At 42.8% G+C, this 25132-nt stretch overlaps 3 protein-coding genes across 5 annotated transcripts in view; all 3 read left to right on the top strand.

Moving 5' to 3' along the window:
- Positions 1–890: 890 nt before the first annotated feature.
- On the top strand, positions 891–15137 carry LOC115126943 (F-box only protein 24). The gene is made up of 10 exons (XM_065021150.1): positions 891–974; positions 1078–1158; positions 1432–1618; positions 2892–3163; positions 3493–3766; positions 7734–7892; positions 8059–8180; positions 11238–11369; positions 11504–11674; positions 14675–15137. Exons 1-10 carry the CDS (start codon positions 891–893, stop codon positions 15002–15004), a joined length of 1812 nt encoding a protein of 603 aa, XP_064877222.1. The 3' UTR covers positions 15005–15137.
- A 1999-nt stretch (positions 15138–17136) lies between these two features.
- On the top strand, positions 17137–18712 carry LOC115126944 (zinc finger MYND domain-containing protein 15-like). The gene is made up of 2 exons (XM_029656582.2): positions 17137–17288; positions 18404–18712. Exons 1-2 carry the CDS (start codon positions 17191–17193, stop codon positions 18594–18596), a joined length of 291 nt encoding a protein of 96 aa, XP_029512442.2. The 5' UTR covers positions 17137–17190; the 3' UTR covers positions 18597–18712.
- A 60-nt stretch (positions 18713–18772) lies between these two features.
- LOC115126945 (zinc finger MYND domain-containing protein 15-like) overlaps positions 18773–25132 on the top strand; it is a 32976-nt gene continuing 26616 nt past the window's right edge. For 2 of the 3 annotated variants that reach the window (XM_065021976.1, XM_065021975.1), the window contains exons 1-3: positions 19761–21606; positions 21817–21975; positions 22326–22421. In XM_065021976.1, the coding sequence (XP_064878048.1) occupies positions 21558–21606; positions 21817–21975; positions 22326–22421 (304 nt within the window). In that variant the 5' untranslated portion in view covers positions 19761–21557. Of the gene's footprint in view, positions 21607–21816; positions 21976–22325; positions 22422–25132 lie in introns of those variants that run through there. The other variant, XR_010464603.1, reaches the window with a different exon arrangement.

Here is a 25132-nt window from a genome sequence, read left to right as displayed (position 1 = left end):
ACATCCTCCTCCCTCATGTGGTACCCTTCCTGCAGGCTCATCCTGACATGACCCTCCAGCATGACAATGCCACCAGCCATACTGCTTGTTCTGTGCGTGATTTCCTGCAAGACAGGAATGTCAGTGCTCTGCCGTGGCCAGCGAAGAGCCCGGATCTCAATCCCATTGAGCACGTCTGGGACCTGTTGGATCGGAGGGTGAGGGCTAGGGCCATTCCCCACAGAAATGTCCGGGAACTTGCAGGTACCTTGGTGGAAGAGTGGGGTAACATCTCACAGCAAGAACTGGCAAATCTGGTGCAGTCCATGAGGAGGAGATGCACTGCAGTACTTAATTCAGCTGGTGGCCACATTAGATACTGACTGTTACTTTTGATTTTGACCCCCCCCCCCCCCTTGTTCAGGGACACATTATTCCATTTCTGTTAGTCACATGTCTGTGGAACTTGTTCAGTTTATGTCTCAGTTGTTGAGTCCTGTTTTTAAAAATATATAACTATCAATTGATTTCCTTTTCTATCAACTGAATGTATGTATAATGGATGAATATAATGGGAATTATCAGGAAGGTGTCAGCTTGCAAATGTGTTGCCAAAGGGACATGTAAGTGAGATACTCTGGCTTATTAGGGGTACACAATAAGTCAAAGTTTAGGATGCACTGGTTCGGAAGGAAACAGAATGAGTCGTCACAATGGGTCATCACCAAAGTTCTACAATCACGCAACAATAGCTTACGATTCCAAAACAAAGTTCACCGTGACGACTTCTAGAACACTGGCTCAAAAGAACAGACATTCTGAAAAATGTACTTCAAATATTTGCACACATGCGAAGGAGGAACCGCTTAATATTTTTAAAAGATAAAAATCCAATTTTTTTTTAATAAGAAATGGATGAGAGGCCAAATAAAGAGGCCGGAAAGCTCCGTTCCAACTTTGCGTGTGGATACGACAGAGCTGAGGCGCCACCTAAGGTACGTTGAGATAAGTACAGGATTTCTGAAAGGGAAACTCAGAGATAGAATATTGTAAAAAAAAAAAGAAGAAAAGTGAAAATGTGTGCTTCTATGTTTCAAGCCAAAGAAGAGAAGGACTAACCCACCTACTGAGGATGCTGTAGAACATTGTATCACTATTCGCTCTTTGCCACCTGAGCTGGTGAGATAACCACATCACACTGTGTGGTAGAGTATCATTTAAAATGGTCAAGTGCAAAGCTAAACCTAATGCACACATTTGATCACATACAGGAAGTGTAACTTTCTCGTTGTTTCATTTGTTACGTAAACCGTCAATCTAACTAACATTTAACATTTAAGTCATTTAGCATCTAACCACTGTCAGAACATGGATTTGAACATTGTGCTATGATGGTCTCTGCTGTGTCTCTGCTCATAAACGGATCTCGATCTCCAACCAATCACACCCAAGCTGGAAGAGATTCTGTCCAGAGTGTCAGTCAGTGACGTCATCGCCTTTGGAGCCACTTGCAGCACCTACCACCAGCTGAGCCTAAGCTCCTCCCTCTGGAGACGGCTCTGCCATCGCCAGGCAACGGGGACGCAGCAGCCTTCCGCTGCCCCGCCCAACGACTGGCGAAGGACAGCCATCTTGAAATGTAAGAATAGAGGGAGAGACAGAGTCTGTTGCGCTTTAATCAAATGGATTGTGCTGTGTTTGAATATACGCTGAAATAACATAAAAACGCAACATGCAAACATTTCAAATATTTTACTGAGTTACAGTTCATATAAGGAAATCAGTCAATTGAAATAAATTCATGTAGGCCCTAATCTATGGATTTCACATGACTGGGAATACAGATATACACCTGTTGGTCAGAGACACCTTACAACAACAAAAAAGGCAGGGTTGTGGATCAGAAAACCAGTCTGCTGTGACCACCATGTGCCTCATGCAGAGCGACACATCTCCTTCACATTGAGTTGATCAGGCTGTTGATGGCGGCCTGTGGAATGTTGTCCCACTCCTCTTCAATGGCTGTGCGAAGTTGCTGGGTATTGGCGGAAACAGGAACACGCTGTCGTACACGTCGATCCAGAGCATCCCAAACATGCTCAATGGGGTGACATGTCTAGTGAGTATGCAGGTCATGGAAGAACTGGGACATTTTCAGCTTCCAGGAATTGTGTACAGGTCCTTGTGACATGGGGCCGTGTATTATCATACTGAAACATGAGGTGATGGAGGATGAATGGCAACGACAACGGGCCTCAGGATCTCGACACGGTATCTCTGTGCATTCAAATTGCCATCGATAAAATGCAATTGTGTTCATTATCCGTAGCTTATGCCTGCCCATACCATAATCCCACCGCCACCATGGGGCACTCTGTTCACAACGTTGACATCAGCAAACCACTAGTCCACACCACACCATACATGTGGTCTGCGGTTGTGAGGCCGGTTGGACATACTGCCAAATTCTCTAAAACAACGTTGGAGTGGCCATTTATTGTCCCCAGCACAAGGTGCACCTGTGTAATAATCATGCTGTTTAATCAGCTACTTGATATACTACACCTGTCAGGCGGATGGTTTATCTTGACAAAGGAGAAATACTCACTAACAGGGATGTTAACAAATTTGTGCACAAAACATCAGCGAAATACGTTTTATTGGGCGTATGGAAAATTTCTAGGATCTTTTATTTCTTTCAGCTCATGAAACATGGGACCAACACTTTACATGTTGAGTTTATATTTTTTGTTCAGTGTTCATCATCCTTTGACCGCTACAAATGATACCATCACATATGAAAACACTGTCTCCTGACAGAACAGAAAATAAAACATGAGATCAAATCAACAAAATATAACAATGATCTATTGAATCAGTCCCACTCAAGACCTTCTCTCTACTCCCCACAGACTCCCAGGGCCTCCAGATGCAGCGTTTGGGCAGTGGGTGGTCTCGGACTCCCCAGTGGTGCAGGTCCGGGGGTCCCTCTGTGTCCCTGGCCGTTGTTCCTCCCCTGGCACTGGGCTACAGAAGGTCTCTGCCAACCCGCGACCACCTCCTGCTGTTTGACTACCAGGGCACCGTCTTCCTGCTGCGCAACGCCGCCACATCATCGCTCCGCGGTCACATGACTTGGAGGAGGGCCTCACGCCACACTGTGCTGTGTCAGAATGCCAAAGATGTGAGTGGGGGGGGGGGGGTATTCTCACAAGCCATGATCAATTCTCAAGCTATTTAGCTAGCCAGTATGTGAGTGGGGGGGTACAGATTAGCTAGCCAGTATTGCTAGTATTGAAGTAAGAGGAAAGAAGGTGGAGGGTAGCACATTGGGTGGGACACCCAACAGGAAGTTAAACTTTAGCTTGAACACTTTATAACCCCCACCACCCCCCACCCCCACACACACACACACAAACTCTCTCTCTGTCTCTCTCTCTCTGTCTCTCTCTGTCTCTCTCTTTCTGTCTGTCTCTCTCTGTCTCTCTGTTCCTCTCGCTCCTCCACTCATAGTTTGCCGTGGATCCCCGTAGCAACAACTCCTTCCGTCAGTACATATACGTCCTGGTGAGCCGTGCTAACAGTGGTGCAGAGGCCGTACCCCCCAGCTGGCCCGGCGCCCCCGGCTCAGCCCCCCCTCTCACCCCTCCGCGGTGTGACTGTGTGGAAGTGTACCAGCAGGACACCAGCCAGAGGGTGTTCCGGATGACCTTTCACCCCTCCCTGACCTTCATACAGCTCCGCCTCACCGGCTCCGAGGTCAACAGGGTCCTGCTGCTGCTCACTGGTCAGTGTCTCTGAACATCAGATGGTCTGATTGGTTGATTGAAAATCAATTCAAATGGATTTCAAATGAAAGTTTGATGTGGGGAGTTTTACAACTCAATGCCACACCGTGAATTAAACATCAGGAATTACATTTGATTTAAATATATAGTGCATTCGAAAAGTATTCAGACCCCTTGACTTTTTCCACATTTTGTTACATTACATCCTTACTCTAAAACTGATTAAATAGTTTTTTCCCCTCATCAATCTACACATTTTTTTGCACATTTTCACATAAGTATTCAGACCCTTTACTCAGTACTTGAAGCACCTTTGGCATTGATTACAGCCTCGAGTCTTCTTGGGTATGACGCTACAAGCTTGACACACCTGTATTTGGGGAGTTTCTCCCATTCTTCTCTGCAGATCCTCTCAAGCTCTGTCAGGTTGGATGGGCAGTGTCAATGCACAGCTATTTTCAGGTTTCTCCAGAGATGTTCGATCGGGTTCAAGTCCGGGCCCTGGCTGGTCCACTCAAGGACATTCAGAGACTTGTCCCGAAGCCACTCCTGCATTGTCTTGGCTGTGTGCTTAGGGTCGTTGTCCTGTTGGAAGGTGAACCTTCACCCCAGTCTGAGGTCCTGAGTGCTCTGGAGCAGCTTATCATCAAGGATCTCTCTTTACTCCGTTCATCTTTCCCTTGATCCTGACTAGTCTCCCTGTCCACCCTAAATAATCCTGACTAGTCTCCCTGTCCACCCTAAATAAACCTGACTAGTCTCCCTGTCCACCCTAAATAAACCTGACTAGTCTCCCTGTCCACCCTAAATAAACCTGACTAGTCTCCCTGTCCACCCTAAATAAACCTGACTAGTCTCCCTGTCCACCCTAAATAAACCTGACTAGTCTCCCTGTCCACCCTAAATAAACCTGACTAGTCTCCCTGTCCACCCTAAATAAACCTGACTAGTCTCCCTGTCCACCCTAAATAAACCTGACTAGTCTCCCTGTCCACCCTAAATAAACCTGACTAGTCTCCCTGTCCACCTAAATAAACCTGACTAGTCTCCCTGTCCACCCTAAATAAACCTGACTAGTCTCCTGTCCACCCTAAATAAACCTGACTAGTCTCCTGTCCACCCTAAATAAACCTGACTAGTCTCCCTGTCCACCCTAAATAAACCTGACCTGACCTAAATAAACCTGTCTCCCTGTCCACCCTAAATCTCCCTGTCCAAAATAATCCTGACTAGTCTCCCAGTCCCCCTCTTCAGACCTGACTAGTCTCCCTGTCCACCCTAAATAAACCTGACTAGTCTCCCTGTCCACCCTAAATAAACCTGACTAGTCTCCCTGTCCACCCTAAATAAACCTGACTAGTCTCCCTGTCCACCCTAAATAAACCTGACTAGTCTCCCTGTCCACCCTAAATAAACCTGACTAGTCTCCCTGTCCACCCTAAATAAACCTGACTAGTCTCCCTGTCCACCCTAAATAAACCTGACTAGTCTCCCTGTCCACCCTAAATAAACCTGACTAGTCTCCCTGTCCACCCTAATTAACCCGACTAGTCTCCCTGTCCACCCTAAATAATCCTGACTAGTCTCCCAGTCCCCCCTCTTCAGACCTGACTAGTCTCCCTGTCCACCCTAAATAAACCTGACTAGTCTCCCTGTCCACCCTAAATAAACCTGACTAGTCTCCCTGTCCACCCTAAATAAACCTGACTAGTCTCCCTGTCCACCCTAAATAAACCTGACTAGTCTCCCAGTCCCCCTAAATAAACCTGACTAGTCTCCCAGTCCACCTTAAACCTGACTAGTCTCCCTGTCCACCCTAAATAAACCTGACTAGTCTCCCTGTCCACCCGAAATAAACCTGACTAGTCTCCCAGTCCCTCCTATTCAAACCTGACTAGTCTCCCTGTCCACCCTAAATAATCCTGACTAGTCTCCTCTGACTAGTCTCCCAGTCCCCCCTATTTAAACCTGACTAGTCTCCCTGTCCACCCTAAATAATCCTGACTAGTCTCCTCTGACTAGTCTCCCAGTCCCCCCTATTTAAACCTGACTAGTCTCCCAGTCCCCCCTCTTCAAACCTGACTAGTCTCCCAGTCCACCCTAAATAAACCTGACTAGTCTCCCTGTCCACCCTAAATAATCCTGACTAGTCTCCCAGTCCCCCCTCTTCAGACCTGACTAGTCTCCCAGTCTCCGCTCTTCAAACCTGACTAGTCTCCCAGTCCCCCTATTTAAACCTGACTAGTCTCCCAGTCCCCCGCTCTTCAAACCTGACTAGTCTCCCAGTCCCCCTCTTCAAACCTGACTAGTCTCCCAGTCCCTCCTATTCAAACCTGACTAGTCTCCCAGTCCCCTCTTCAAACCTGACTAGTCTCCCAGTCCCCCCTCTTCAAACCTGACTAGTCTCCCAGTCCCCCTCTTCAAACCTGACTAGTCTCCCAGTCCTCCCTCTTCAAACCTGACTAGTCTCCCAGTCCCTCCTCTTCAAACCTGACTAGTCTCCCAGTCCCCCCTCTTCAAACCTGACTAGTCTCCTCTGACTAGTCTCCTAGTCCCTCCTATTCAAACCTGACTAGTCTCCCAGTCCCCCCTCTTCAAACCTGACTAGTCTCCCAGTCCCCCTCTTCAAACCTGACTAGTCTCCCAGTCCCCCCTCTTCAAACCTGACTAGTCTCCCAGTCCCTCCTATTCAAACCTGACTAGTCTCCCAGTCCCTCCTATTCAAACCTGACTAGTCTCCCAGTCCCTCCTATTCAAACCTGACTAGTCTCCTCTGACTAGTCTCCCAGTCCCCCCTCTTCAACCCTGACTAGTCTCCCAGTCTCCCAGTCCCCCTCTCAAACCTGACTAGTCTCCTCTGACTAGTCTCCCAGTCCCCCCTTCAAACCTGACTAGTCTCCCAGTCCCCTTTATTCAAACCTGACTAGTCTCCCTTCAAAATGAGGAGTCCCCAGTCCCTCCTATTCAAACCTGACTAGTCTCCCAGTCCCTCCATTCAAACCTGACTAGTCTCCCAGTCCCTTATTCAAACCTGAAAGTCCCCCTCTTCAAACCTGACTAGTCTCCTCTGACTAGTCTCTGTCCCTCCTATTCTGGGACCTGACTAGTCTCCCAGTCCCCCTCTTCAAACCTGACTAGTCTCCTGAAGAAGATCAGTCTCCCAGTCCCCACTTGCAAACCTGACTAGTCTTCCTCTGACTAGTCTCCCAGTCCCCCAGGTCAAACCTGACTAGTCTCCCAGTCCCCCCTTCAAACCTGACTTGAGTCTCAGTCCCCCTCTTTCTGCGTGCAAAATGCCTGACTAGTCTCCCATCCATGCTGGTATAAACCTGACTAGTCTCCTCTCTTTCTAGTCTCAGTCCCTCCTATTCAAACCTGACTAGTCTCCCAGTCCCCCTCTTCAAACCTGACTAGTCTCCTCTGACTAGTCTCCCAGTCTCCCCTCTTCAAACCTGACTAGTCTCCTCTGACTAGTCTCCCAGTCCCCCTCTTCAAACCTGACTAGTCTCCTCTGACTAGTCTCCCAGTCCCCCCTCTTCAAACCTGACTAGTCTCCTCTGACTAGTCTCCCAGTCTCCCCTCTTCAAACCTGACTAGTCTCCTCTGACTGTCTCCCAGGTCCCCCTATTCAAACCTGACTAGTCTCCTCTGACTAGTCTCCCAGTCCCCTCTTCAAACCTGACTAGTCTCCTCTGACTAGTCTCCCAGTCCCCCTCTTAAACCTGACTAGTCTCCTCTGACTAGTCTCCCAGTCCCCCCCTTCAAACCTGACTAGTCTCCCAGTCCCCTTTATGTAATCCATTTTAGAACAAGGCTGTAACGTAACAAAATGTAGGAAAAGTCAAGGGGTCTGAATACTTTCCGTAGACACTGTAAATAGTTTACAAAGATCCCTGACATATAAATGAAAGCCCGTAAATGAACAACTTGTTTCTCTGAATTGTATCTCTCCACTTCCACCCGCAGATTCTGGGAAGGTCTATTCTCTGTCTGTGAATGAGACCCTGTTGAACACGCCCCGTTCCTACACCGTGCAGCTGGCTCTGAAGAAGATCAGTATCTCCCTGCCCCACCTGCCCGTCGCTCAGGTCCATTCCAGCTACAGCAGCATCCTCTACCTCACAGGTAAATATCACAGCACAGTTAGCATCGTTTTCTGTGAAAACCCCATTGAAAAGAAGCTTGAGTTCAGTATATGACCGTTTCTGCGTGCAACAATGCTTCTTACGTTGCGGTTTTCCATCCATGCTGGTATAAAAATGTGTCATAAATCCCTTTCTCTCTTTCTCAGGCGAGGGTTCAGTCTATTTGGAGGTGCACTCCGTTGGCGTGTATCGTCAGTTCATTGGGACCCAGCAGGGTTACGATCCCCATGACATCCACACCCCTCTGCCGCTCTCCCTGCCCTACAAGGTGCAGAGATACATTTCCACCAAACACACATTTGTCCACAGGTACACTATTCCAGGGAGAACACTTTTGGGTTCCATGTAGAACCCTTTTGTTATCCTACGGGGACAGCCAAATAACCTTTTAAGGTTCTAGATAGCACCTTTGTGTAGTATACATGGTATATTAGTATATATGGTCTATTAGTATACAGTGGATATGGTATATTAGTATATATGGTATATTTGTATAAATGGTATATTAGTACATATGGTATATTTGTATAAATGGTATATTAGTATATACGGTATATTAGTATATATGGTATATTTGTATATATGGTATATTAGTATATATGGTATATTAGTATATATGGTATATTAGTATATATGGTATATTAGTATATATGGTCTATTAGTATATATGGTATATTAATTTGTATACATGGTATATTAGTATATATGGTATATATGGTATATTTGTAGATATGGTATATTTGTATATATGGTATTTGTATATATGGTATATTAGTATATATGGTATATTAGTATATATGGTATATTAGTATATATGGTATATTAGTATATATGGTATATTAGTATATATGGTATATTAGTATATATGGTATATTTGTATATATGGTATTTGTATATATGGTATATTAGTATATATATGGTATATTAGTATATATGGTCTATTAGTATATATGGTATATTATTATATATGGTATATTAGTACATATGGTATATTAGTATATATGGTATATTAGTATATATGGTATATTAGTATATATGGTATATTAGTATATATGGTATATTAGTACATATGGTATATTAGTATATATGGTCTATTAGTACATATGGTATATTAGTATATATGGTCTATTAGTATATATGGTATAATAGTATATATGGTATATATGGTATATTAGTATATATGGTTTATTAGTATATATGGTATATTAGTATATATGGTATATTTGTATATATGGTATATTTGTATATATGGTATTTGTGTATATGGTATATTAGTATATATGGTATATTAGTATATATGGTATAGTTGTATATATGGTATATTAGTATATATGGTATATTTGTATATATGGTATATTTGTATATATGGTATTTGTATATATGGTATATGGTATATATGGTATTTTAGTATATATGGTATATTAGTATATATGGAAAATTAGTATATATGGTATATTAGTAGATCGGGTCTATTAGTATATATGGTCTATTAGTGTATATGGTCTATTAGTATATATGGTATATTAATATATATGGTATATTAGTATATATGGTCTATTAGCACATATGGTATATTAGTATATATGGTATATTGGTATATATGGTATATTGGTGTATATGGTATATTGGTATATATGGTATATTAGTATATATGGTATATTAGCATATATGGTATATTAGTATATATGGTATATTAGTACATATGGTATATTGGTGTATATGTTATATTAGTATATATAGTATATTGGTATATATGGAATATTAGTATATATGGAAAATTAGTATATATGGAAAATTAGTATATATGGTATATTAGTAGATAGGGTCTATTAGTATATATGGTATATTAGTATATATGGTATATTAGCATATATGGTATATTAGTATATATGGTATACTAGTATATATGGTATATTAGCATATATGGTATATTAGTACATATGGTATATTAGTACATATGGTATATTAGTACATATGGTCTATTGGTGTATATGGTATATATGGTATATTAGTATATATAGTATATTGGTATATATGGAATATTAGTATATATGGAAAATTAGTATATATGGAAAATTAGTATATATGGTATATTAGTAGATAGGGTCTATTAGTATATATGGTATATTAGTATATATGGTATATTAGTATATATGGTATATTAGCATATATGGTATATTAGTATATATGGTATATTAGTACATATGGTATATTAGTACATATGGTATAGTAGTACATATGGTATATTAGTAGATAGGGTCTATTAGTATATATGGTATATTAGTGTATATGGTATATTAGTATATATGGTCTATTAATATATATGGTATATATGGTCTATTAGTATATATGGTATATTAGTATATATGGTATATTAGTATATATGGCATATTCGTATATATGGTATGTTAGTATATATGGTCTATTAGTACATATGGCATATTAGTATATATGGTATATTAGTATATATGGTATATTAGCATATATGGTATATTAGTATATATGGTCTATTAGTATATATGGTATATTAGTATATATGGTCTATTAGTACATATGGTATATTAGTATATATGGTATATTAGTATATATGGTATATTAGTACATATGGTATATTAGTATATATGGTATATTAGTACATATGGTATATTAGTATATATGGTATATTAGTATATATGGTATATTAGTATATATGGTATATTAGTACATATGGTATATTAGTATATATGGTATATTAGTATATATGGTATGTTAGTATATATGGTCTATTAGTACATATGGTATATTAGTACATATGGTATATTAGTATATATGGTATATTAGCATATATGGTATATTAGTATCTATGGTATATTAGTACATATGGTATATTAGTACATATGGTATATTAGTAAATATGGTATATTAGTATATATGGTATATTAGTACATATGGTATATTAGTATATATGGTATATTAGTACATATGGTATATTAGTATATATGGTATATTAGTACATATGGTATATTAGTACATATGGTATATTAGTATATATGGTATATTAGTACATATGGTATATTAGTACATATGGTATATTAGTATATATGGTCTATTAGTATATATGATATATTAATAAATATGGTATATTAGTATATATGGTATATTAGTATATATGGTTTATTAGTATATATGGTATATTAGTATATATGGTCTATTAGTATATTTGGTATATTAGTTTATATGGTATATATGATATATATGGTATATTAGTATATATGGTCTATTAGTATAGATGGTCCATGCATGCAGGATTCAAACCTACAACGGAGTTACCTTTGACCTCTGCTAGGTGGTGAAGTGCTCTCTGGGACTGAGCCACTTGTGCCTGCTGGACGATTGTGGCAGAGTCTTCATGCAGGGCAGCAACCGCTACGGACAGCTTGGCACAGGAGATAAGATCGACCGCGGCGAACCCACCGAGGTGTGTGTCTGTGTATGTGTGTCTGTACTTCCTCCCTTATACACCTTACTGTCCAGTTTCCAGTTGAAACTACATTTCTAACACCATAACATCAAAATCCATCAGGTAACAATTCCCCCTCTCCCCTGTTGTAGGTGGTACTGTCCAAGACTCCAGTGGAGGTGTGGTGTGGACTGAACCACTCGCTCGCCCTGCTGCAAGGGGAGTCTGGAGTGAAGGAAGTACAGGGCTGTGGCTGTGGAGGAGGCCGCCGACTGCCCGGCTGCTCCAAGGGAAGCGCTGTGTTCATCAAACTGAACATCAAGGTAAAGCTGCACTCTTTGTAATCTCCCTCTGGACATTTGATTGGTTAATTATCTAGCTGTCGGATTGGTTAATTTTCTTGCTGTCGGATTGGTTAATTATCTAGCTGTCGGATTGGTTAATAATCTAGGTGTCGGATTGGTTAATTTTCTAGCTGTTTGATTGGTTAATTACAGTTGAAGTTGGAAGTTTACATACACTTAGGTTGGAGTCATAGGCTAATTGACATCATTTGAGTCAATTGGAGGTGTACATGTGGATGTATTTCAAGGCCTACCTTCAAACTCAGTGCCTCTTTGCTTGACATCATGGGAAAATCAAAATAAATCAGCTGAGACCTCAGAAAAAAATTGTAGACCTCCACAAGTCTGGTTCATTCTTGGGAGAAATTTCCAAACGCCTGAACGTACCACGTTCATCTGTACAAACAATAGTACCCAAGTATAAACACCATGGGACCAGGCAGCCGTCATACTGCTCAGGAAGGAGATGCGTTCTGTCTCCTAGAGATTAATGTACTTTGGTGCAAAAAGTGCAAATCAATCCCAGAACAACAGCAAAGGACCTTGTGAAGTTGCTGGAGGAAACAGATACAAAAGTATCTATACCCACAGTAAAACAAGTCCAATATTGACATAACCTGAAAGGCAGCTCAGCAAGGAAGAAGCCACTGCTCCAAACCGCCATAAAAAAAAACCAGACTACGGTTTTCAACTGCACATGGGGACAAAGATCGTACTCTTTGGAGAAATGTCCTCTGGTCTGATGAAACAAAAATGGAACTGTTTGGCCATAATGACCATCTTTATGTTTGGAGGAAAAAGGGGGAGGCTTGCAAGCCGAAGAACACCATCCCAACCGTGAAGCATGGGGGTGGCAGGATCATGTTGTGGGGGTGATTTGCTGCAGGAGGGACTGGTGCACTTCACAAAATAGATGGCATCATGAGGCAGGAACATTATGTGGATATATTGAAGCAACATCTCAAGACATCAGTCAGGAAGTTAAAGCTTAGTCGTAAATGGGTCTTCCAAATGGACAATGACCCCAAGCATACTTCCAAAGTTGTGGCAAAATGGCTTAAGGACAACAAAGTCCAAGTATTGGAGTGGCCACCACAAAACCCTGACCTCAATTCCATAGATAATTTGTGTGCAGAACTTAAAAAGCGTGTGTGAGCAAGGAGGCCTACAAACCTGACTCAGTTACACCAGCTCTGTCAGGAGGAATGGGCCAAAATTCACCCAACTTATTATGGGAAGCTTGTGGAAGGCTACACGACACGTTTGACCTAAGTTCAACAATATAAAGGCAATGCTACCAAATACTAATTGAGTGTATGTAAATGTCTGACCCACTGGGAATGTGATGAAATAAATAAAAGCTGAAATAAATCATTCTCTCTACTATTATTCTGACATTTCACATTCTTAAAATAAAGTGGGGATCCTAACTGACCTAAGACAGGGAATTGTTACTAGGATTAAATGTCAGGAATTGTGAAAAATTGAATTTAAATGTATTTGGCTATGGTGTATGTAAACTTCTGACTTCAACTGATTCTAGCTAGCTATAGACCTATGTTTGGGATTGACCATCAGGCACTGCGACAGGAGGAGTGGGACGGACGCTGCTCTTTGATGCAGAGTAGCTCACATTTTGCGAGCATGGTGCGGTGGCAGGTGTGGAGAAGACCTCAGAGTCCCAGCCTCTCCCCTATGGTCATGCAAAAGATGATTCTTGCCCAGTGGGAGTGAAACTTTTGTAGAAAGTGGATCCCTACATTTTAACTGACCCATATGTAGTCTCGGGCTGGGTAGAAAATAATGTGGGTACTGTTCAAATCGGTGAAGGTAGCTCGAAGTGGACTTGGTGTTTCTTAGGCCCAGAGGGAGCGAGCGCTTCACATCACAGGCCTCAGGACAAAACCTGTGACTTCTCCGGAGCAGGGCGCCTTTGAAAGGAGTGATTACTGGGGTGAGGTGGTGCAACTAAATTTGAAGATTCCCTGTGTCTGTGACACCTGCCGTTTGGCAAGCGTAGTGAAACTGAGAAGACACCGTTATAGTCCTTTTGAGTTTTGAAGCAGAGTATTTACTTGACCAAGTCATGTTAGGAAATGTCAGTTATTCCAATGAGAGCTTTTGTGCCGAACCCACTGAGGTGTTTCAGATGCCAAGCTCATGGTCATGTTGCAGCAGTGTGGAGGAGGGACATTCCAAGATGTGAGAAGTGTGCAGGAATGCATGGGACAAAGGAATGTGTAGTATCGGGGGTAAAAAAAACAGTGTGTGTCAATTGTGGGGATACCCATGTTGCTGGGGATCAGAAGTGCCTGGTGCGAGAGAGACAGGTTGAGGTTGGCAGGGTCAGAGTAGAACAGAAGTTCACATATGCTGAGGCAGTGAAGAGAGTAGAGGATGATGGGTCAAGGGTGAGTAGTTAGGCCAATAAAGAGTGATATAATTTGTGCTTCAGCAATGTTGGCTTCTTAGCATATCAACTGTACTGCAGAAATGGAACATAAATGACAGAAACTAGATGTTGTGGTGCCAGCTGTAGAGAAGTACTCGGGTGTACGAGGTTTTACTGTAGAAGAGTTACACGATGTGTTGAATGAAAGAGTCCCGTCCTCCCAGCCTCCCGTCCCCCCGGCCTCCCGTCCTCCCGTCCCCCCGTCCTCCCAGCCTCCCGTCCTCTCAGCCTCCTGTCCCCCCGTCCTCCCGTCCTCCCATCCTCCCGTCCTCCCAGCCTGGTGTAAGATCAGTTAGGGTCAAAGTGGAATGAGGTGTTTAAAAAATAAAAATAAATAGTAGAGGGTTAGTTTATAAAAATAAAAATAAATTAATGACAAAATCTAACGTGATTGACCATACACTCCTACACAGTAGGTGGCGGCATGCACAAACTGTGTGAACGCCATAATACCAAAGAAGAAGACCTATATTTGTTTACTGTCTTCTTTAACTATTGTATCTGTCCTCTTTCTCTCTTCCCCCCAGGTGCCCCGTGCTGCCCGCTCTCTCTGTGCCTCCAAGGACTGCCTCTTCCTGCTCTGTTGCCATGACATCGCCGAGCCCCCGCTGTTCCGCTGCCCCCTCCCTGTAAAGGAGGAGGAAGAGGAGGAAAGTGAGGTGGCGAGAGATGAGAGGGAGAGGCTGATCCGGCAACTAGCCCAGCTGAGGGAGTGTGAGAGTCTGAGGCGAAAGGTGGACATCCTCCGCTGGGCTGTGCAGCGACACATGACCATTAACCCCGCCCACAGGGAGTTCCTGGTCCAAGCGCTGATCGCCATCCGGCCCGTGTCTGACGAGCCCAGCAGCCAATCGTAACCACATTCACCAACAATGCCACTTTTTCATCCTAACATAATGTTTTTTTTTATGCTATATGAAACAATTGTGGCCAAAGACTCCATCCACATTTTGATGTTTTATTTTGCTTAATAAAAACAGCAGCATCAGTGTTTGTGTCAAATGTATTAATCCCTCGATCCTGTATCCCTGAATCACGGTTCTGACTAGAGCTAGTACAGCTATGACTGGAAGTGACTTTTTGTAGCTGGTTAGGAAAACATACGCAGCAGGTTAGGAGAATTGGGTTAAGGTTAGGATAATTAACGTGGCAGGTTAGGATAAATAACGTGGCAGGTTAGGAGAATTAACGTGGCAGGTTAGGATAATTAACGTGGCAGGTTAGGATAAATAACGTGGCAGGTTAGGATAATTAACACGGCAGGTTAGGATAATTAACGTGGCAGGTTAGGATAAATAACGTGGCAGGTTAGGATAATTGACATGGCAGGTTAGGATAATTAACATGGCAGGTTAGGATAATTAACATGGCAGGTTAGGATAATTAACATGGCAGGTTAGGATAATTAACATGGCAGGTTAGGATAATTAACGTGGCAGGTTAGGATAATTAACGTGGCAGTTAAGGTTAGGGTAATTAACGTGGCAGTTTAGGATATTTAGGTTTAAGGTTAGGATAATTAACACGTGGGAGGTTAGGATAATTAGGTTAAGGTTAGGATAATTAACATGGCAGGTTAGGAGAATTAGGTTAAGATTAGGAAAAGGTTTAGGGTTAGCTAAAATACTCTCCTAACCTGTTACGAAAAGTATCTGTACTCCTCCAGTGTCACAACCCTGAATCACATTACCGCTTAAGTGCAGAAATCTAGTACAACACCACCAACTAGCGGTGATTTATTTAATAGCGCTTCGTAGAAAATATTGATTCATTGATCATGTTTGATAAGGTCTGACGTAAAGATTGTTTTGGGGATAGACGAAATGTTTTGTAATCAAATGGATTGTTCGATCATTAAAATATTTGCTGTAGGCTAGAGAAATAAAAATAGACTGACCATTTTTTGCGGGACAAACGGTGTTCCTTTTTGGAATCCTCATCGCGTAAAAACAATGACGCCTTTGCTTTCGAAAAACAACATATTTTGTCGCATGTTTATTTTCATTTTTCAAATTCCTCAAAGCAACCTAGGCTACAGGTGATAGAAGGCATTTTCCAACCAAAGAACAAACAAGATTTAAGCGAAAAATATAGCCCTACTCAAGGTAAAGAAAATTATATTAATGGAAGTTGATTAATAGGATAGAATGATGGTGGAATGATGTGTATGTTTTCACTATCTGTAGCGTTTGTCTGTGGCTGACAACGTCCCTTACATTTCCTCCGTATTATGCCTAGTGCTCTTTCGGTCTACCTCTCTTCTCTCTAAAGTCTTTTTGACCGACCTACGTCTTGCTCATTTTCAGATGGAGTTAGTGTCAGGTTACCGTGACCGGATGATTGAGTTCTCCGAGGCTATGGCACAGTGGTATCGCTGCTTCCAGACCACCCGTAGGGGGCGCAAAGAACCACATAGTGATTTCTGGGGGTACGATTTTCCCCGATACCACATGGACCGCTCACCGTACTGGATACTGCACCTGCTGGATTGCGCTGCAACGCCACCTGCAGCTATTCCACGGCTAGAACAGGCTGGAGTGGACCCCTCTGAGCTCAGTGAGTAAAACCTTTAGGCATAGCCTGCGTGATCTACTGTAGCACACAGAGTATTTAAATCTTACCTCTTGAAGCTGTTATCCAAAAAGCTATCATACCATCATACCAAAAAGCTATACCTACGGTCAATTCCACGATAATGGAATTATGATGAGACTCTTTAGGTCTATGCCAAAAAATATATATGAAAAATCAGTCTCAGCGTAATCCATTACCATAGAATTGCCCCTATCGAACCAACTTTTTCTTTGTCTCTCTGTCTCTCCCACCCTTCCTCCCCTCTTCTCTCTGTCTCTCCCACCCTTCCTCCCCTCTTCTCTCTCTCTCCCTCTGTAGTAAGTAGTGAAGGAGAGAGTGTTCTGATGGTGACGGATGCCTCTGGCCTGCCCCTGGGCTTTGACGTGCTGGCCGGTGGCTGGGCGGGGGCGCTGGGTGGGGGCGAGGCGGCGGTGGAGATGGGAAGGGGGCCCTGGAGACAATCCAGAAGATGGTAGGACTGCTGAGACGCTGCATGGAGGCTCCCATGACTGGCGGGTTGCCTCGGAGACCACACATGCTCCACGTCAATGACAAGAAGCTTCACAGGTACAAACTCAGACAAAAGGGTTCTAAAAGGGTTCTTTACGGAGGGATAGGGTTCTACCAAGAATTTTTGGAAGACAAGGGTTCTTTTGTAAGGCAAAGGGTTCTACCTAGAACCTTTAACATCCCAAGAGTTCTTTGGAAGTCAAGAAGGGTACCACATAGAACCATATATAATATTATCCCAGCATGCTCTTTTGCAGGGAGATTTTCAGAATGGTTTGTTTTACTGTAATATCTGTGTTTTTGCATGTCCATTGATTGGTTGATTCATTTTATGCTACAGGAATATAAATAACATACAGTTTTTTAAACGAATCCAATCTGTTAGTCATTTTGTTGACTGGACCCGTTATACTGAGACGGTTGTTCAAGTTTAGATGATTGAGGTAGTCTCAGTTTTCAATCTTCCTTAAATTAACCTAGCAGACATTTTGAATGCAGGTTGCAGATGACTAACAATTAGACTTGTTGTATATTCTAACTCTGGCTGGATTCCAATAGGAATTACACAGCACTTTGCAAGCCAGCATAGTATGACTTGCAGGCCTGATGTGGCCTGTAAACCAGGAGTTTCCCAACACCACTGTGTTCGGGTATAACTAGGTCCTCAAATAAAGGCCTTAAATTGGCCAATTGTCCTTATCCAATTTATCCTGCTTAAGCCAGGAAAAGACCACCCTATGGGACTCCCAATCACAGCCGGATGTGATACAGCCTGGAATCAAACCAGGGACTGTAGTGACGCCTCTAGCACTGAGATGCAACGCCTTAGACCACTGTGCCACTCGGGAGGCCTCCAAATGATCAAATGGTTCTTGGTTAACCCAAAAGGGTTCTACCCAGCACCTAAATGGGTTTCCCCATGGGGACAAACCAAAGAACCCTGTATGGTTCTACTTAGCAGCTTTTTCCCCCTATTTATAAGGAACGAAGGGCCTCTTTTTGGTAAGATATCATATCTGTTTTCTAACCCAGTATATAGCTCTTTCTATGTGTCTTCTGTCTCTCTCCCTCTCTGTCTCTCATCCCCTCTCTCCCTCTCTCTCTCTCTCTCATTCCCCTCTCTCTCTCTCCACTCATCCCCTCTCTCTCTCTCTCTCTCTCTCATCCTCCAGGTTGCTGAGTAGGTGTGAGAAGGCCCTCACCATTCTGAAGGTGGTTCTGTGGCCCCAGGCCCTGGGTGACTGGGGCCTCACAGAGGTGGAGCAGGTGGACGGAGGAGAGCCCTTCAGCATGCGCTGGCCTCCGACCTGCTACTGTCACGTGTGTAAGAAACACTCCTTCCCCAGTCAGCTGAAACCATGGTAAGGCGAGGAGAGAGAGAGAGAGAGAGAGAGAGAGAGAGAGAGAGAGAGAGAGACAGACAGACAGACAGACAGACAGACAGACAGACAGACAGACAGACAGACAGACAGACAGACAGACAGACAGACAGACAGACAGACAGACAGACAGACAGACAGACAGACAGACAGACAGACAGACAGACAGACAGACAGACAGACAGACAGACAGACAGACAGACAGACAGACAGACAGACAGACAGACAGATGGAGAGAGAGAGAGAGAGACAGACGGAGAGAGAGAGAGACAGGGAGAGAGAGCGGGGGAGAGAGAGAGAGAGACAGAGAGAGAGAGAGAGAGGAGAGCCAGAGAGACAAAGGCAGAGAGGAGAGAGACAAAGACAGAGAGGAGAGAGAGAGAAAGAGAGAGACAGTGAGAGAGAGACAGAGAGAGACAGAGATAGAGAGAGACAGTGAGAGAGAGAGACAGAGACAAAGACAGAGAGAGAGAGTGTTTGGGTGACCTGACAGACCTGAGAGTACTGAGAGAATAAGAGAGAGGTGATTTGTAGTCAACACACATGGCAACACGACCTGCTGGAGGCAAGCTAAACAGAGTAGTGATCTCAACAGATTTGGCATTTGTAAAAACCAAAAGTCTCCAATAATGATGTTATGGTCCCAAAGGATTACACAGGTATAGTCTTTTACAGCACGTATCTGGTAGTGGGTTATGTTCCAACGCAGCATTGGGCCAGGTTACCACCAGCTGAGACTCTCAGAGAGGTGCCGTGCTTAAGAGGCTTTTTACATTAGATTAGTGCTCAGCTCAGCATTACTGAGGCCTGTTGAAACAGATGGCTCAGGTCTTTTTTGCAAGTCAGCAGGAATCTATTAGCTGGGTTATCAGGTTTCTTTATCACCGTAAATCCCACTTTTTCCTTCCCCCTTGGTTCTGTGTGGATAGAAGAGCTTTGTTGGCAGACTGTTGTTTTGTTGCTTTCGCCAGCTTCTTTGTGGTTGTCATGACGAAGGATTTGGCTTAAGCAGGAAAAGAGATTGGCATTTGTGGTTGTCATGACGAAGGAAAAGAGATTGGCATTTGTGGTCATTCGTTACTTTGCAGAGGCAGTTGTTTTTTTACGTTGCTTGTTGATATACAGGAAGTAGCTATTGTCTGTCTGAGAATGTAAGACTATTTTTGAGGAAGTGTTTACTAAGTGTCTCTCTCACATTGTCAAACACGACACTCTCAATTCCTCTGTCTTTCTCCCTGCATGTTTTCAACGGCCTCCTTCCCCTTTCTTTGTCTGGTTGTTTTTCTGTCATCCGTCCACAATCTCCTGGTCTTTCTTTGTCTGGTTGTTCTTCTGTCATCCGTCCACAATCTCCTGGTCTTTCTTTGTCTGGTTGTTTTTCTGTCATCCGTCCACAATCTCCTGGTCTTTCTTTGTCTGGTTGCTCTTCTGTCATCCGCCCATCTCCTGGTCTTTCTTTGTCTGGTTGCTCTTCTGTCATCCGTCCATCTCCTGGTCTTACTTTGTCTGGTTGCTCTTCTGTCATCCGTCCATCTCCTGGTCTTTCTTTGTCGAGGTTGTTTTTCTGTCATCCGTCAATCTCCTGGTCTTTCTTTGTCTGGTTGCTTTCTGTCATCCGTCCATCTCCTGGTCTTTCTTTGTCTGGTTGCTCTTCTGTCATCCATCCATCTCCTGGTCTTTCTTTGTCTGGTGGCTTTTCTGTCATCCGCCCATCTCCTGGTCTTTCTTTGTCTGGTTGCTCTTCTGTCATCCGCCCATCTCCTGGTCTTTCTTTATCTGGTTGTTTTTCTGTCATCCGCCCATCTCCTGGTCTTTCTTTGTCTGGTTGCTCTTCTGTCATCCATCCATCTCCTGGTCTTTCTTTGTCTGGTTGCTTTCTGTCATCCCCCCACAATCTCCTGGTCTTTCTTTGTCTGGTTGCTTTCTGTCATCCGCCCACAATCTCCTGGTCTTTCTTTGTCTGGTTGCTCTTCTGTCATCCGCCCACAATCTCCTGGTCTTTCTTTGTCTGGTTGCTCTTCTGTCATCCGTCCATCTCCTGGTCTTTCTTTGTCTGGTTGCTTTCTGTCATCCGCCCACAATCTCCTGGTCTTTCTTTGTCTGGTTGCTCTTCTGTCATCCGTCCATCTCCTGGTCTTTCTTTGTCTGGTTGCTTTCTGTCATCCCCCCACAATCTCCTGGTCTTTCTTTGTCTGGTTGCTTTCTGTCATCCGCCCACAATCTCCTGGTCTTTCTTTGTCTGGTTGCTCTTCTGTCATCGTCCATCTCCTGGTCTTTCTTTGTCTGGTTGCTCTTCTGTCATCCGCCCATCTCCTGGTCTTTCTTTGTCTGGTTGCTTTCTGTCATCCGTCCATCTCCTGGTCTTTCTTTATCTGGTTGTTTTTCTGTCATCCGCCCATCTCCTGGTCTTTCTTTGTCTGGTTGCTCTTCTGTCATCCGTCCACAATCTCCTGGTCTTTCTTTGTCTGGTTGCTCGCTCTTCTGTCATCCGTCCATCTCCTGGTCTTTCTTTGTCTGGTTGCTCTTCTGTCATCCGTCCACAATCTCCTGGTCTTTCTTTGTCTGGTTGCTCTTCTGTCATCCGTCCATCTCCTGGTCTTTCTTTGTCTGGTTGTTTTTCTGTCATCCATCCACAATCTCCTGGTCTTTCTTTGTCTGGTTGCTCTTCTGTCATCCGTCCACAATCTCCTGGTCTTTCTTTGTCTCCATTTCCCCAACTCTCTTTCCTTTTTCTATTCCTACACTCCCCCTCCCCTCTCCCCTGTCCCCCTCTCCCCCCTCCCCTCTCTCTTTTCCCTCTGCGGTATGTTGCTGTGTCTCTCTTGTCCCATATAGTCCACAGTGCAAGGCTGTCCTGTACTGTTCTGACCAGTGTTCCCAGGCAGACCAGATCCGCTGTCCAGAGGATGCCAGTCACCAGCACTGGTGTGAAAAACTGGCCTGCTACATGAGCCACGACTCACAGCTTGCCGAGCTGCCATTCAGCTACGCCGCAGGTAGGGGGCGCAGTAACAAAATGACAGGGAATGTGTTTAAGGCCAGCAAGGAAGGAGGAACCATAAGAGCGCTACTGTATGTTTATTTATCTCAGTGTCCTCCCTCTCTTACGCTACAGCTTTCTTTTCATTCTGTAAACACCCCCTCCCCCCCTCTCCAACTTTTCTCTTCCTCTCTTGGTTTCTTCGTCCACTATTCTACCCAATCAGAGGTGACAGCTGTTGATTTCGACCTGGAACACTTCCTGAATAAGAATAAACTGGACAGTGGCTACTGGGTACACTGGAGCCTCCTGGTACGCTCCCCCAGATATGAGCTCCATCCCACAGTGGAACAGTCCAGAGATCAATACCCCCACTGGTTCACAGGTTGGTACGGCCCAGTAGCCAACAACTCAGATCACTTTGTTTTGGATAATGATGTTTTGGTGAACATTTTGATTGGATAATGATGATTTGTTGAGCATTTTGATTGGAGAATGATGTTTTGGTGAGCATTTTGATTGGATAATGATGATTTGGTGAGCGTTTTGATTGGATAAGGATGATTTGGTGAGCATTTTGATTGGATAATGATGATTTGGTGGGTGTTTTTATTACCAAAGTAACAACACTGTACTTCATAGACAAAGTGCCTATGGGTTACTATAGTGGAGTAACGTACTAGTGTTGTTGTGTAGTGATGAACTAAGTTGTCCTACTGTATGTGATGTGTTAAGGTCACAGTGAGCCCTTTGGACCCCTGAAAAGGGAGGGAGACATCTTGCTCTGTAGCCCAGCTCCTCATGCAGTCCCCAGCGTCACCAAACCACTGGGTAAAACAGAAACTACAGCCAGAATGGGACAATAATCCCATTAATGTTGTATCACTCACTTTCACCTTCAAACAATGTTATAATACTGATGTTCATTAAATCTCTCATTATCTCCTCTCACTCTCTCTCTTTTTCTCATCTCCTCTCTCTCTCTTTCTTATCTCCCCTCTCTCTCTCGCTCTCCCTCTCTCTTTCTTATCTCCCCCCTCTCTCTCTCTCTCTTTCTTATCTCCCCTCTCTCTCTCTCTCTTTCTTATCTCCCCTCTCTCTCTCTCTCTCTCTCTATCGCTGTCACTTTCTCTCTCTGTCTCTCTGTCTCTCTCCCTCGCTCTCTCTCTCTCTTATCTCACCTCTCTCTCTCTCTCTCTCTTTCTTATCTCACCTCTCTCTGTCTCTCTGTCACTCTGTCTCTCTCCTCTCTCTCTCTCTCTCTCTCTCTCTCTCTCTCTCTCTGTCACTCTCTCTCTCTGTCTCTCTCTCTGTAGCTCTCTCACTCTGTCAATTCAATTCAATTGACTTTATTGACATGGCAAGTTCATTATTACTTACATTGTCAAATTATACATATAGAAAAATAAAAAATCCAAATATTTATATATAAATAAATGGTGGGACCAACAGCAATAATACTAGTAGTAGTGGACATGGGATTACCATTAACAACAGCAATAATACTAGTAGTAGTGGACATGGGATTACCATTAACAACAGCAATAATACTAGTAGTAGTGGACATGGGATTACCATTAACAACAGCAATAATACTAGTAGTAGTGGACATGGGATTACCATTAACAACAGCAATAATACTAGTAGTAGTGGACATGGGATTACCATTAACAACAGCAATAATACTAGTAGTAGTGGACATGGGATTACCATTAACAACAGCAATAATACTAGTAGTAGTGGACATGGGATTACCATTAACAACAGCAATAATACTAGTAGTAGTGGACATGGGATTACCATTAACAACAGCAATAATACTAGTAGTAGTGGACATGGGATTACCATTAACAACAGCAATAATACTAGTAGTAGTGGACATGGGATTACCATTAACAACAGCAATAATACTAGTAGTAGTGGACATGGGATTACCATTAACAACAGCAATAATACTAGTAGTAGTGGACATGGGATTACCATTAACAACAGCAATAATACTAGTAGTAGTGGACATGGGATTACCATTAACAACAGCAATAATACTAGTAGTAGTGGACATGGGATTACCATTAACAACAGCAATAATACTAGTAGTAGTGGACATGGGATTACCATTAACAACAGCAATAATACTAGTAGTAGTGGACATGGGATTACCATTAACAACAGCAATAATACTAGTAGTAGTGGACATGGGATTACCATTAACAACAGCAATAATACTAGTAGTAGTGGACATGGGATTACCATTAACAACAGCAATAATACTAGTAGTAGTGGACATGGGATTACCATTAACAACAGCAATAATACTAGTAGTAGTGGGACATGGGATTACCATTAACAACAGCAATAATACTAGTAGTAGTGGACATGGGATTACCATTAACAACAGCAATAATACTAGTAGTAGTGGACATGGGATTACCATTAACAACAGCAATAATACTAGTAGTAGTGGACATGGGATTACCATTAACAACAGCAATAATACTAGTAGTAGTGGACATGGGATTACCATTAACAACAGCAATAATACTAGTAGTAGTGGACATGGGATTACCATTAACAACAGCAATAATACTAGTAGTAGTGGACATGGGATTACCATTAACAACAGCAATAATACTAGTAGTAGTGGACATGGGATTACCATTAACAACAGCAATAATACTAGTAGTAGTGGACATGGGATTACCATTAACAACAGCAATAATACTAGTAGTAGTGGACATGGGATTACCATTAACAACAGCAATAATACTAGTAGTAGTGGACATGGGATTACCATTAACAACAGCAATAATACTAGTAGTAGTGGACATGGGATTACCATTAACAACAGCAATAATACTAGTAGTAGTGGACATGGGATTACCATTAACAACAGCAATAATACTAGTAGTAGTGGACATGGCAATAATACTAGATTACCATTAACAACAGCAATAATACTAGTAGTAGTGGACATGGGATTACCATTAACAACAGCAATAATACTAGTAGTAGTGGACATGGGATTACCATTAACAAATAATACTAGCAATAATTAACTAATACTAGTAGTAGTGGACATGGGATTACCATTAACAACAGCAATAATACTAGTAGTAGTGGACATGGGATTACCATTAACAACAGCAATAATACTAGTAGTAGTGGACATGGGATTACCATTAACAACAGCAATAATACTAGTAGTAGTGGACATGGGATTACCATTAACAACAGCAATAATACTAGTAGTAGTGGACATGGGATTACCATTAACAACAGCAATAATACTAGTAGTAGTGGACATGGGATTACCATTAACAACAGCAATAATACTAGTAGTAGTGGACATGGGATTACCATTAACAACAGCAATAATACTAGTAGTAGTGGACATGGGATTACCATTAACAACAGCAATAATACTAGTAGTAGTGGACATGGGATTACCATTAACAACAGCAATAATACTAGTAGTAGTGGACATGGGATTACCATTAACAACAGCAATAATACTAGTAGTAGTGGACATGGGATTACCATTA

This window comes from Oncorhynchus nerka, linkage group LG8 (genome assembly GCF_034236695.1).
Source record: "Oncorhynchus nerka isolate Pitt River linkage group LG8, Oner_Uvic_2.0, whole genome shotgun sequence".
NCBI lineage: Eukaryota > Metazoa > Chordata > Actinopteri > Salmoniformes > Salmonidae > Oncorhynchus > Oncorhynchus nerka.
This window is presented reverse-complemented; position numbering and strand designations above follow the sequence as displayed.

Excerpts from the sequence above, each read along its gene's own strand:
- LOC115126943 (XM_065021150.1), top strand. The coding sequence starts at position 891 with ATGGATGAGAGGCCAAATAAAGAGGCCGGAAAGCTCCGTTCCAACTTT. Across the intron at positions 1,159-1,431 it reads GCTCTTTGCCACCTGAGCTG|CTGGAAGAGATTCTGTCCAG; the intron begins GTGAGATAACCA and ends ATCACACCCAAG. Across the intron at positions 8,181-11,237 it reads CGCTCTCCCTGCCCTACAAG|GTGGTGAAGTGCTCTCTGGG; the intron begins GTGCAGAGATAC and ends GACCTCTGCTAG.
- LOC115126944 (XM_029656582.2), top strand. The coding sequence starts at position 17,191 with ATGGTAGGACTGCTGAGACGCTGCATGGAGGCTCCCATGACTGGCGGG. Across the intron at positions 17,289-18,403 it reads AATGACAAGAAGCTTCACAG|GTTGCTGAGTAGGTGTGAGA; the intron begins GTACAAACTCAG and ends CTCATCCTCCAG.